This window comes from Pelodiscus sinensis, chromosome 1 (genome assembly GCF_049634645.1).
Source record: "Pelodiscus sinensis isolate JC-2024 chromosome 1, ASM4963464v1, whole genome shotgun sequence".
Taxonomy (NCBI): Eukaryota; Metazoa; Chordata; order Testudines; family Trionychidae; genus Pelodiscus; species Pelodiscus sinensis.
The window spans coordinates 222,711,042-222,723,820 of record NC_134711.1 but is presented as its reverse complement, the minus strand read 5'-3'; the positions used below and the strand labels follow the sequence as shown (position 1 = coordinate 222,723,820).

At 42.8% G+C, this 12,779-nt stretch overlaps 1 protein-coding gene across 4 annotated transcripts in view; it reads right to left on the bottom strand.

The window, feature by feature from the left end:
* DHRSX (dehydrogenase/reductase X-linked) overlaps positions 1-12,779 on the bottom strand; it is a 290,229-nt gene that overhangs the window by 129,126 nt on the left and 148,324 nt on the right. For 2 of the 4 annotated variants that reach the window (XM_075915713.1, XM_075915699.1), the window contains exon 4: positions 9,383-9,463. The exons of the other annotated variants lie outside the window; for them this stretch is intronic. In XM_075915713.1, coding sequence (XP_075771828.1) covers positions 9,383-9,463 — 81 coding nt within the window. The remainder of the gene's footprint in view (positions 1-9,382; positions 9,464-12,779) is intronic. 4 annotated transcript variants of the gene reach the window in all.

Sequence of the window (12,779 nt, the reverse complement as noted above, 5' to 3'; positions counted from 1 at the left end):
AGACGAGCAGCTGGGATGGTGTGGGATGAAAATGACCATGACTAAAATTGAAGTCAGAGGGTCAGTAGAGACGCCACATACAAATTGGACATCGTTTAATAGAATGAAATTAAACCAGACTAACCAGTTGTACCTTGGCAGCTGGGTCATGGAAGATGTTGAGATACTCTAGATTGGAGTGTGCTGTAAGAGAGTCGAACGACCTCCCCGAAGTAGCATATGACAAGCATATGCCACTGAGACTAAGAGCTCAACTGCGTAGAACAATGGTGTGTCCTGCAATGTGTGTGGTGCAGAAGCATGGAAAATAAAGAGAAGACAGAATAAACGCCTACAGGTGTTTGAGAGGAGAAGTCTCAGGAGTTATACAAATTTCAAAATGAAAATATTCAGATGAAAGTCAAAGTCCATGATATGAATGACAAAATCCATTTTGCTAAATTGGATACATTCAGAGGATAACTGCAGGGAATCTGGTGAAGATAATATGGAGGAAATGGAGGTAGGAAAGTAAAAGAAGCAGTAGATGGATTACATTGAAGAGGATGGTAGGCAGGGGGACCTTAGTGCCACCTCAGATAGATGAAGGAGCTAGATGCTTGATAGACCTAACCCCAGCTGACGGGATAAGAAGAAAGAGAAATATCGTATATCAATAAGGAGATAAAAGAGGTGAACATTAGAACCACAAAAGCAGTGCCATTTGACCATATTCTGAATTGCAATTTCTCTAATCTCCACTTTGCCTCCAAGGATTATCCCTCCTAAAGACAACAGTAATTTGTGTAGAAGGGAAAGGGAAGGCATAATTTAAATTGCTGAGCCAGGAGGCATATGTAAACAATGTGTGAATTATGCCTCCTACACCAAGTCCTGCCCCAGAGTTTACTTGTGAATCTAGCCTGAAAAAATCTAGACGTTTCATTTTGGAAATGTCAAAACAAGCCATGTAAACATTTCCAAACTGTGGATTTTTCCCCCTTTTAAATTAAAACAATTAATTTTGAGTGATATGAATTAACAAAATGCTTAAACCAACCTAAAACTGCATTTTGGGGGAAAAATTATCAGCTGAAAAATTTCACCCAGCTCTTAACTGAACGGAGGTATCCGGAGTCTATCCAATGCTCTCTCCACTAGACCACACCGCCCCATGATACACACATTGTCATGTGTTTCTTGTTCAGCAATATAAGTTAGAATCATAGAATCATAGAACTGGAAGAGACCTCAGAAGGTCATCAAGTCCAGAAGTTTGTGGCTTCTGCTTTGGATACATTGGAATATGTATGAATATTACTACCTATTTCCACACAGAGCTAGTGACAAGTTCCTTTTCTTTGGCTAAGATGCTTCATCAGCGCCTTCATTCACCCAGAAGGCTCTATCACCACATGACATGCTCTAAGTCATGAAAGAGAGACATTTCAGATATGAATGACACAAACTCGCAAAAGATATTCTAACCATAATTTTACAGAAGCTTCCCTTGGCTACATTCTAATTTTTCACCCTAAGTCATTCCAGAATGCTAGAGAAGATTAAGATTGTTAAAAACACTCATCCAAACAGACATTGCTTGGAGAGAATGTTATAGAAAGCAGTGCATTGTTTCTCTGCACATGTTTCTTATACCAGTTTCTATATTTATTTTAGTGGAAACTAATTGGGGCCAGACTTTTGCCCTGCCTAGTCACAGTGAACAGTCCCTAGGGGATAGACTCTGGACAGAGGTCTGAAGTGGGGTTCCGCAGGGAGCTGTTCTGGATGCGGTATTGTTTAATATCTTTAGTAATGACTTGGAGGTACATATAGAGAGCATACTGATCAAATCTACAGATGACACAAGGCTAGGGAGGTTGCCAACACTTTGGAGGATAGAGTTAAGATTCAGAGCCATCTTCATAAAGTGGAGAACTGGGTTATAGAAAAAGAAATTCACCAAAGACAAATGTAAGGTGCTACACTTAGGGAAGAAAAAACAAATGCACAAATTCAAAACAGGAATAACTGGCTTGGCAGCAGCATTGCTAGAAAGAATCTGGGAATTGTGGAGGATCACAACCTCAACATGAGTCAGCAATGTGATGTTATTGCAAAAAAAGTAAATGCAATTTTAGGTTACATTAACAGAGGCAGAGCATGCAAGTCATGAGAGGTGACAGAACCACTCTACAAGGGTCTGGTTAGGTCTCAGCTCATGTACTGTGTCCAATTTTGATCACCAATTATAGAAAGAATGTGGAGAGACGAGAAAGGCTCTAGAGGTGACCAGCAAAGATGATGATAGGATGGAATGCAAGCCATATGAGCAAAGACTGAAGAAGCTGAGTCTCGTTGTTCAGAAATGAGGAGATTAAGGAGGGGACATAATAGCAGTTTTTAAATACTTGAATATTGACCTAAAAAGATGGAGAAAAGTTGTTCACTCTTTCCACAGAAAGCAGGACAAGAAGTAATGGGTTTAACCTGTAGCATAACAAATATAGCTTAAATCTCAGAAAAAAAGCTTCCTAACTGTAGTAACAGTAGGACAATGGAACAGACTGCTGAGGGAGGCTGTGGAAACTCCTTCACTAGGGCTGTGTCCAGACTCAGGGGTTTTTTCGAAAAAAGTAGCCTTTTTTCGAAAAAACCTCACCTGCGTCCAGACTCAAGCCGCGTTCTTTCGAAATTAAATTGAAAGAACGCGGCTTTTCTTTCAATGGCGGTAAACCTCATTTCACGAGGAAGAACGCCTTCTTTCGAAAGTTCCTCTTTCGAAAGAAGGCGTTCTTCAATGTAAATAGGGCTTCTTCGAAAGAGAGCATCCAGACTCACTGGATGCTTTCTTTCGAAAAAGCAAGCCGCTTTTTCGAAAGTTCAACGTGCAGTCTAGACGCTCTCTTTCGAAAGAGGCTCTTTCGAAAGTATCTTTCGAAAGAGCCTCTTTTGAAAGAGGCTTGCAGTCTAGACATAGCCTAGAGGTTTTCAAAAGGAGACTGAATGGCCATCTGGCTTGGATGGTTTATCCACAACAAATCCTGCATCTTGAAAGGTGTTTAGACTAGACGACCTTTGCTGTTCCTTCAAACCCCACGATTCTAGGTGAGTGAGTTCTTACCCATATGAGTGGTCACACAGACTTTTGGTTGGTCCAGTTATTTCAGCTGCTCAGTAGTGCTATTCATGATGGGTAAAGGTGGCAGAATTTGGCCCTTAGACTGAAAGAGGATATAGTGGCATTTCTGCAAACCTCTGGAGTAGACATGATGCATCTATTAAAACAGGGCCTTGTATCAGTACAACTAGCCCTGGTTTCTAACTGGAACTTGTGCAGCAAACCTACAGTAAGATTTGCATGGGTATGTTTATATCCCTACAAATATCCCCAGTATAGACCAAGATTCTGTGGTGAGGGTTATAAATGCTGCAACATAAGCTGAGCCCCAATTTCTGCTCCCAGTCTCACGTACACATTATCATATGCAACTCAAGAAATGACAAGATTGGCAGTTCCAGAACTGACAGCCGTGTCTAAATTCCATTCAACGTAAATGATGTTGAAAAAGGGGTAAACAGTGAGGTGGCAAAATTTGCAGATGATATTGAACTGCTCAAGATAGTTAAGACCAGAGCAGACTTTGTTTGGTTACAGATTTTAAAGCATAATATCAGAAAGTGTTCATCATTCCTCATATAGTGTTAATGAGCACATTTCTCAATAATATTAATGATCAGTATATTGTACATTTTCAGTTGATACCTGCCAAGGCTTTATAGATAAATAATGTGACAATATAGTGAGTAGTTATATATAATAGTATACGTATGGTGTATTATTATATGTAGTGCATTTGTCGATTCTGATAGGGGTTGCTGTTATTTGACAGTGAACCTTTTACTAGGAAGCTCTGAGAAGCTCTAAGGGCCACAGACCTTCACAGATAAATCAAACAGTCCCTACTCATTCAAATGATGGCTTATTTAGTGCTGAAAGGACCTCAAGCTGGAGTACATTTAGCTACTGCATGAAAGCTTATGTGCAAGCCCTTCAGACACTGCATGAAAGTGGTGGTAGTGGGATGAAAGGAAGGGGACTCCCACCCACATCTGTTCTTTGTCCTATCATCAAGCTAGAGTGCCATGTACCCTGGCAGGGATCGTCATTCAGCTTGTTCAGGTGCTTGACATGCAAACCAGCTGAAGCTGCCTTGTAGGCATCAGAATCAAGACTTGCAAATGGGGTCACATAGGTGTGAGGCAACCAAGTGGCCCAGGAGGATGAGACGTGTCTGAAGCAATATTTGTGGACTCCTTCTGAGCTGACTGACCACATTGTTCATTGTTTGGAAAATGTTCATGGGGAGGGGAGCGGTAATCTCTTGCTCTGAGTTAAGAATTGTTCCAATTAAAACTATGGCTTGTGTTGGAGCTCAAGTGGACCTCTCTAAATTTATGCAGATTCCTACTGACAGTAGGAGAGTAAGAGTGAGGTCGATGTCATTATTTCTCAAGTCGACCTCCCTAAAAGAAACCAAGCATTTAGATACAGAAAGGCTATTAAGCCATGGCAACGGCAGTGAGCTACCAGTAACTAAGAGCAACTATGTGAATGTTCTAGAAAGTGTTACTAGTCCAAAGGGAAGCACCCTCCGCAGGCTATGGTTTGCATTAATCCCAATCTTCAGGAACCTCTTGTGAGAGAAAAGGATGTCTATGTAGAAATAAACACTCTTCATTTAAAGTCCTGTGAAATATTCCTTTCTGTTTAGAGGCCAGCTTCTCAATCCCAGAGTAATTATTCTGAATCTTAGCTTTTGCATAAAGACATTGGGGGGATGTCTGTTTTCTTTTCTGGTGTTTGTACCCTTTCTGATGGTAGAAGAACTGGGCTGGCAGTCTAGGTCTGTTATGTCCTCTTGCAAGCTCAAGAGGACCACGCGTGAGTCTTATACTGAGTCTAATGACTCAGCCCTGGTCTACACTAGGAAGTTATTTTGAAATAACCCCTTTTATTTCTAAATAATAAGTGGAGCATCCACACCACCAAGCCCATTATTTTGAAATAATGAGCTAGTTATTTCAAAATCTGTATTCCTACTTTCTTTGGAGAATAAAGCTTATTTTGAAATTGTTTTCAAAATAGCGGTAGTGTTGATGCTCCACTGCTGCTATTTCGAAATAACTACTCCCCAGAGTCATTCAAAGTAATTACTCCCCAGTGTTTCCTGTGGCTCTAAGGCAGTGTGTCCACAACAACGGAGCCTGCCTCGGACTAAATTTGAGGCTTCACTGTAGTGTGGACACGCTATTTCAATTATGTTATTTTGGGAGTTATTTTGAATGTAGTTATTCCAAAATAATTTCCTAGTGTAGACATCCCCTCAGAGAATTTTTCCTTTCAAAGAGTAAGTCTTCCACAGTCACTTGTAACCTTTGTGGGGAACCCTGAGAAGTGCAGCCAGCACTCCTGTTGCATCACAATGGCAGATACAACATCTAGATCAATGGTATCAGCTGCTTCTCCTACTGCCTGAAGAGATGGTCTGGCAACCAGCCTACCTTCCTCAATGAGAACCTGAAATTATTCAGTCTTCCTATGTGAGCTTACCTCTAAATTCCAAAAGCTTTGAATAGCTGACAAAATCTAACTTTGGCAGTAACGCTTGATAACTGGCTATTTGGAAGTGCAATTTGACTGGCAAAAATATCTTTCTTCCCAGTGTGATGGACTCCCCCCTCCTCCAATGCTTTATGAAATGGACATGAATATACATAACTCAAAGGTGGTTTGAGTGAGTTATTTCATGTAACACATCAATCTTCATGTCATGATCTGCTGGTTCTGTTTATCTTATTTTGTTGTATGTATCATTTGTGTGTGTAAAATTAGACACATGGAGTGGGGAATAAATACTTTGTGAGTTTCAAACATGTGAATGAGAGACATGGAGGGTGTTACCCCCAACTGTTAAACTACAGTAAAACTCCAATTGTCCGGCATCCAGTGGTCCGGCACTCCCGATAGTCTGGCACCAACTGGAACCTGGAAGTGCTCCAGCCAGTCGGACAATTGGAGCTGCTCTGCGCCACTTCCCCAAGTCCACTGCTGCCGCTGCTGAAACGGACCAGTGGCAGACTTGGGAAAGAGGCGCAGAGCAGCTCGGGTGCTGCTGGGTTGGTTCTGCAGCTCTGCTCAGGTGAGGGGCGGTGCTGCGGAACCAACCTGGCAGCACCCCAGCTGCTCTGCCCCACCGCTTCCCCAAGTCGCTGCTGCCACTTGCAGCCCCAGCTGGCCTGTCGCCGGCGACTGTGCGGGGCTTTCCCCGCCTCCCTGCAAAATGGCGGAGGGTTCACACCACACCACGCCATTCCCCGCTGACCCTTCCCCCAGATCCCTCACAGCCCACCTTCCGGAGTACCTCCTGATACTCTGGCATATCCGATAATCCGGCACCCTCTTAGTCCCAAAGGTGCCGGATTATCGGAAGTTTACTGTATCTCTTTTGTCCTTCAGTCTGAGCAGTGGTTGGTAGGGAGGGGCCTCAATTCTTTAACAAAAAGAATAGGAAAGAAGAAGCCTGGGTCTTTTGGCTGGCTGCACCTGAAGGAAGAAGCCTGAGACTGCAGAGAGGGAAGACAGCCCTGGTTTAGTGAAGTAATAGAAATGTAGCCGTGTTAGTCTGGGGTAGCTGAAGCAAAATGCAGGACAATGTAGCACTTTAAAGACTAACAAGATGGTTTATTAGATGATGAGCTTTCGTGGGCCAGACCCACTTCCTCAGATCAAAAATCAAAAATCAAAATTTTGATCTGAGGAAGTGGGTCTGGCCCACGAAAGCTCATCACCTAATAAACCATCTTTTTAGTCTTTAAAGTGCTACATTGTCCTGCATTTTGCTTCACCTGGTTTAGTGAGGCAGCTGGAAAAGAGGTTTTAGGGTGAGTTTGATTAAGTTTGTACTGAGGTTTCAGTGTAGAATTAGCCAAGAGTTTTTGTTTCTTTTGATTTGTAACCTACTTTGCTCTGCCTACTTTCTCTTATTACTACTTAAATCCCACTGCTTCAACTTAATAAAACCATTTTTATTTTCTATCCAACCCAGTGTAAGCGATTGTTACCTAGGGAGGCAACCAGTGTGCACATTCTCCCTTTCATTGCTAAAGGGGGCTTACCTAATTCTTTGGGGTTTGACTCCATCTGGGGAGCGATATCCCAGGAGGCTGGGCTCTAAACTGCCCTCTCCTTGGACCTAAAGTGGTTCAGTGTCTGTACTGATTCTCGGTGGGGGCAGGGACCTCAGCTCGGGGCCTCGGCTGGGGGAGACCAGCGGAGCTGTCCCAGCAGGACCGGGCGGTGAGGAGCCCCAGAGAGCAGGAAGGCGAGTGACAGTGGTTGAGTCAGCACCCCGGGAAGCACCCTCGAGGGGTCGTCTGTGACCGTACCCCGTCACACCCAGAAAACAAAAACTTCATCTAAGAGTAGGAATTAGGGGAATTAGAGTAGGAATTAGAGGGAGACGTCTATCTAGACTTTAAAGTATGCTTTCCCTGAGTAGAGGAGTCCTTATCTCTATTCTTACTCTTTCCTGTTTCAGAAGCCACAGTGCTAGTAGGTGTGCTTTGCTATGCCTCTGATGGCTGTGCAGTTGGGGCCTTCCTAGCCTGGGTCAGAATGAGTTTTCATCACCCGTTCCATAAGTCATTTTCTGAGCCTCAACTCCCATGGATGGTGACTTTCACTGGGAAAGGAGCAACAGATACTGCTTTTGCCAGAGATGGGTGTTTTTCCTAGGTAGCACATTAATGGTTGTTACTGATCAGGAAGGCTTGTGAGCAGGAGAGTTCTCGACTGTCAATATTTTAGGCAGTCCTTGATCTCCACACTAGAAAGAGTGTGAGGTGCTCCCAAAGGATAATATGACTCCCCAGTTCCTAACTGACCATACTGAAATGATCTAATATGAAAAAAAAACCTCACTATTTACAAATAAGGTTAGAGGAAGAGAACTGAAGATACTGTAGTGTTCCATCTCAGTCCACGTGGCAGTAAAAAAAGATCTGGAGAGGTGGTCCCTCTATTTTTGACTCTCCATTCTTCTCTATGTGCAGCAACTAAGGGATAAAGATCAAGACAATGCACAGACTCTCAAATGCAGGGTCACGCTCTGGCCACCCTGCAGAACTCTGCACTTCAAAGGCTCCATGAATGTTTGTAGGGCAACGTTGGAAAAGTATAGCCGTAACCACTTTCTATTGTGTCTGGGAGGACCCAGAGGACAACTATAGGGAAGCATCATTACTTTTTGCTGTGTAGCTGCATTTGCAAATATTATGCAAGTGGGGCAAAAACCATTTATAAAAGCATAGCTTCTTAGGAGGAAGAGTTCAGTAAGAACCATGGAAGCTTTTCCTGTACTAAAGGATCCAGTAATCAATCCAGAGCTTGGAAACTACATCACCTGCCTCCTCTATAAGCTCCCAAACCACACCTACTGAGCAGTGTTTGTGTAAACACTACTTAGCAAACCTTGTGGATACTTTTGAGCCCGATGCCTGTGTGTTCTGCCCTGGGAAGATATGATATTGCTCTTCAACTTGCATTAATATTGCAAAAACAAGGTCATCAATGTTAGTATGAGAGCCTGCTACTCGACATCAAGATTGTATCAACTCTGAAATGAGTCAATATTCTTTATTCTCCTGCCAGCTCTTAATTTAAAAAGGTAGATAGAAAAGGCGAGGGAAACTGGATTTGAAGTGGTCAAGATTCCCAAAGATAAGCTTTTCATAGAATCATAGAATATTAGAACTGGAAGGGACTTCGAGATCGTCATTGTGTCTAGTCCCCTGGCCTCATGGCAGGACCAAGCACATGTTTTATTGACATGTTGCTGAAGAAATAAAACATGCTTATGAATTTCGTGAACATATTTTGTCAAATAACTGGAGAAAAATCCACAGCCGTAATTAATCTTAGCGTGTGTTCTTTGGTTTATTAAATGAAATGTAGCTTTCAGACACTGTTACAAGAGTAAACCTAAATGTTACAAAAAAGCAAAAAATGCCTTGCATAGGATCGGCATAAGAAAGGGAAAGTCGTTCCTTTCACTTTTAGTGTTTTAACATTTAGATCAGTGGTTTTTAGCCTGTGGTCCATGGACCTTAGAGGCTCCTCAGATTGTCTAAGATTTCCAAAGGGATCTGCATTTCCATTTGAAATTTTTAAGGGTCTGCAAATGAAACAAGGATGAAAATCACTGATTAAGATAGACCAACCTCTCTCAAGCCTACAAGTTGCTCCCAATGTCTCATTCCCCCTTCTCCCCCCCTTGATACTTCCAACAAAATTCATTGCACATGAACATGTCCTTTGGAACCAGCAATTTAAATCAGCTACCTGTGCCTGTAAAAGATGAAGGATGGGTAGACTCTACTTTGCAGATGTCAGCTTGATATATTGTAATCCATGGTGTTAAAACTAGGAGTAATAAAACAAAATTAAAGATGGTAAATTAAAAATTACTGGCAAATAATGATCTTCTTAGGGTTGGATAAGACAAAAGACAAGTGTTAAAGATCTATTGTCTGTGACATTTAAAATCAGTCTGGACAAATCTTGAGAAAATGTATAGTGGACCACAATTCTGAACGGCAGTGTAAATAACCTAAATTATCAAATTTTGTTCATTCTCTAATATGCATATGAACATTTTCAGTCGTGGGTGCATAGAGTTAGATTGTTGCATGTACAGATTGACTCCTAAATAGAAGAGGAGCACAGTTGGTTTCAATGAATTTGTGTGTGCACAGCATTTCTGAAAGTCAGTCCTCTGATATTTAGAAATATACCAATGGCTGTACATCCAGGGATGAAAATTTTCAACTAATGATACTGAAAGGCTTGAGTTGGCAGCATTCAAATTAATTCAAATTTTGCGATTGACTTCAATATCAAGATTAAGGGCCAAGGCCAAGATTTGTAGAAGAAGGAGCCCGTGATTAAAAGCAAAAGTTGATCTGAGGCAGGCACCTTAGGGTTGTGTTGGTTTGTTTATGTGTGTGCTCAATATTCTGTATGCACATAACTAGAAAGTCAGCCCAGGTTTTTAAAGTTTCACTGAATGTCTGGGCCCTTGGGGGAGCCACAGCTGCCTTTCAATCGGCACCTGAGTCTAAGAAAAACTAATGGTGATGTTCATTAGGAACAGTAATTTCCTCTCTCTGCTGCTCCTTCTGAATACCTTGATGCTTCCTTCATACCTAAGGAAGCAGATCACTGCCAAAATTACGAATTATCTGTAAAACAGGCTGAAGAGACAGGCAGGGAAAGCTACCACCACCTTACAAAATGTTCATCCTAGTCAATGCTAGAGAATATTGTCAGGCACACCTGGAGGACAAAAAAAAAAAAAAAAAAAAAAAAGCCAGATAAGTGAGAAAAGCATAGCAGCATAGCAGATAAAACTCAGTGTAGACAAATGCAGAGTATTTCACAATAGAAGGAACAAGTCCATGCCTGCAGTTTGTCTGGCTGCGGCAGAAACTCAGTAGGCCAGATTCGTGGCTGGGGTAAGTCCAATAAAATCATTGGAATTACACCAACAGATATCCTATGGAGAAGAGGTCAGGTGCTTTGGGATGGATGGTTATTTGTAAGCTAACACGGTCACCATTTGCAGAGAGCTGTCCCCCTGTTTCTTGAGCCATTCTCCCTTGTTTTTGGCAATGTTACACAGTATTTTGATATGTAAATAAGATGGTGGAATCATCTGGAACAATTTAGAAACACAAATAATAGGGGTAAGAAGAAGGTGAGAAGTGAGCATTAGAAAGGAGGGGCAGATAATTGGCATGATGACAGACATGAGCAGATAATTAAAGACTGTGGAACAGAAAGCAGAGATAATGGAGAAGATGTTAGGCAGGAATGGAATCTGAACTGGAGAAATAATCCAAAAAGATTGGCCAAATAAGAAAGGAGAACATGCCAGAGAGAGAATTTCATAGGATAAAATCCAATACACTTTAAAGGATATCGTTATATTAAGTTAGTCTGACAAAAATCCATGAACATGACAAGACTTAAGATGGCTCAAGATATAGATAGGAAAAAAATGGAGGCGAGGAAAAGCAAAGGGAAAAAACTAAGCAACATAGTAAATCATTTCCTTCTATTTCAGGCAAAGTTTGTTTCTTTCAGCAATTTGAAGCTGTGATTTTAATTGGGGGTTGCTAGTTTCCAATTAAAACCTAATTGACATTATCTCTGCCTCTTGGCCAACAAGAGCATGACACTCCTTGGCAGGACAAACACATCCTTTGGGCATGATATTTCTCCATAATTTTCTTTTTTTGACAGCTAGAAAATTAACAGATAGACTAGATGCCAAAGCAAAGACTACATGGAAACTGACTCTTCAGCTCTATCCTTTACAACCATAAAAATCCAATGTAAATGATCAAAGAGTCTGGCTTATATATTTATGCCTCCTTTTGAGAATCCAGCTGAACAGAAGCTAACTAAAAACTAAGAAATTGGAACTGACATGCAGAGTGGCAAACTACAGGATTCTCATATCAAAAGAATGTCCAATTTTCTGACCATGAAGTTATGATCAATTTTGCACTGGAAATGAATGAGTGAAATAAAACTACAGGCTGTTCCCAGCAATATTTACTTTATATTAGTATTAAATAGAGACAGAGTCTGAGCAGGTCTGTCTCTTATAAATGTGTTGATGAGTAACCTGCCATCATTTAAAAAATATACAATGCTGCAGTGAGATATGTGGTGGAAAGAAGAGACTGCTCATTCACAGGTAAATAAGAGAAGAATGGACATAATATGATTATGTAAGGGATGCAAAACAACATGGAATTCAGAAAATGCACAGTATATGAAATGGGAGGGCAAAGAGTGGAATTAATGTAGAATAAAATCTAAAATGCTCCCCTGAGGGATTGGTACAGGGCATCAGCCTTGTGCTAGTTCTCTGCAAGAGGTAAAAGTTCAGCCAGCTCATATAAGCATAATTTTAAAAATGTGCACAGTACCTGCTATCTCAAATTGGCCTGCCACCCTCCCCCATGATTCACATGCACACTCCTTGCTTTCTGCTCCTGCAATCACTCCTGGAACAAAACACAATGGACCTCCTCAAATTTCAGAAACTGTGCATGCTAAATTACCTCTTGTGACGGGTGGCCCCGCCCCGCACTCAAGCCCAGGGAAACCACCTGGTGCCGGGGGCGGAGAGGGCCCCACCCACACCGCCCTACTGGACATGCTCCAAGGGGAGCACAGGTATAAAAGGCTGCTGGCCTGCTCAGAAGGGGCAGTCTTCGGCCCGAGCTGGAGCTGGCGCCCACCGGCCAGAGAGGGAGCCGCCACGAGTGCTGAATATGCCGGAGCCGCCGACCGACCCCCCGGGACCCGGGCACCGGACCGGACCCTGCCAACCCCGACGTGGCCGGGGAAATACTAGTACAGCCACCCGACCAACGCTGACAGGGCAGGGGGTAGGAAGCGACCCAGGGCAGGGAGCTGGAAAAGCCCCTGAGGGCTCGGGGCGTTGCGGGGAGGAGCCCCCCTGAGCCAGTGGTGGGAGCCTCCCGCCACTACTAGGGCCCTGGGTCGGGGCCCGGTGGAGAGGGAGGGCCCGGCCCCCCCTACCGCTGTTACCCGAGACCCTGGTGAGTGGGGGCTGGGATAAAAAACTTTGGGACTAGGCCGTGAGGCCGTATTTCCCCAAAAAGGGGGCATCACGCTTCGGGCCGAGGCCCAAACTGGTTGG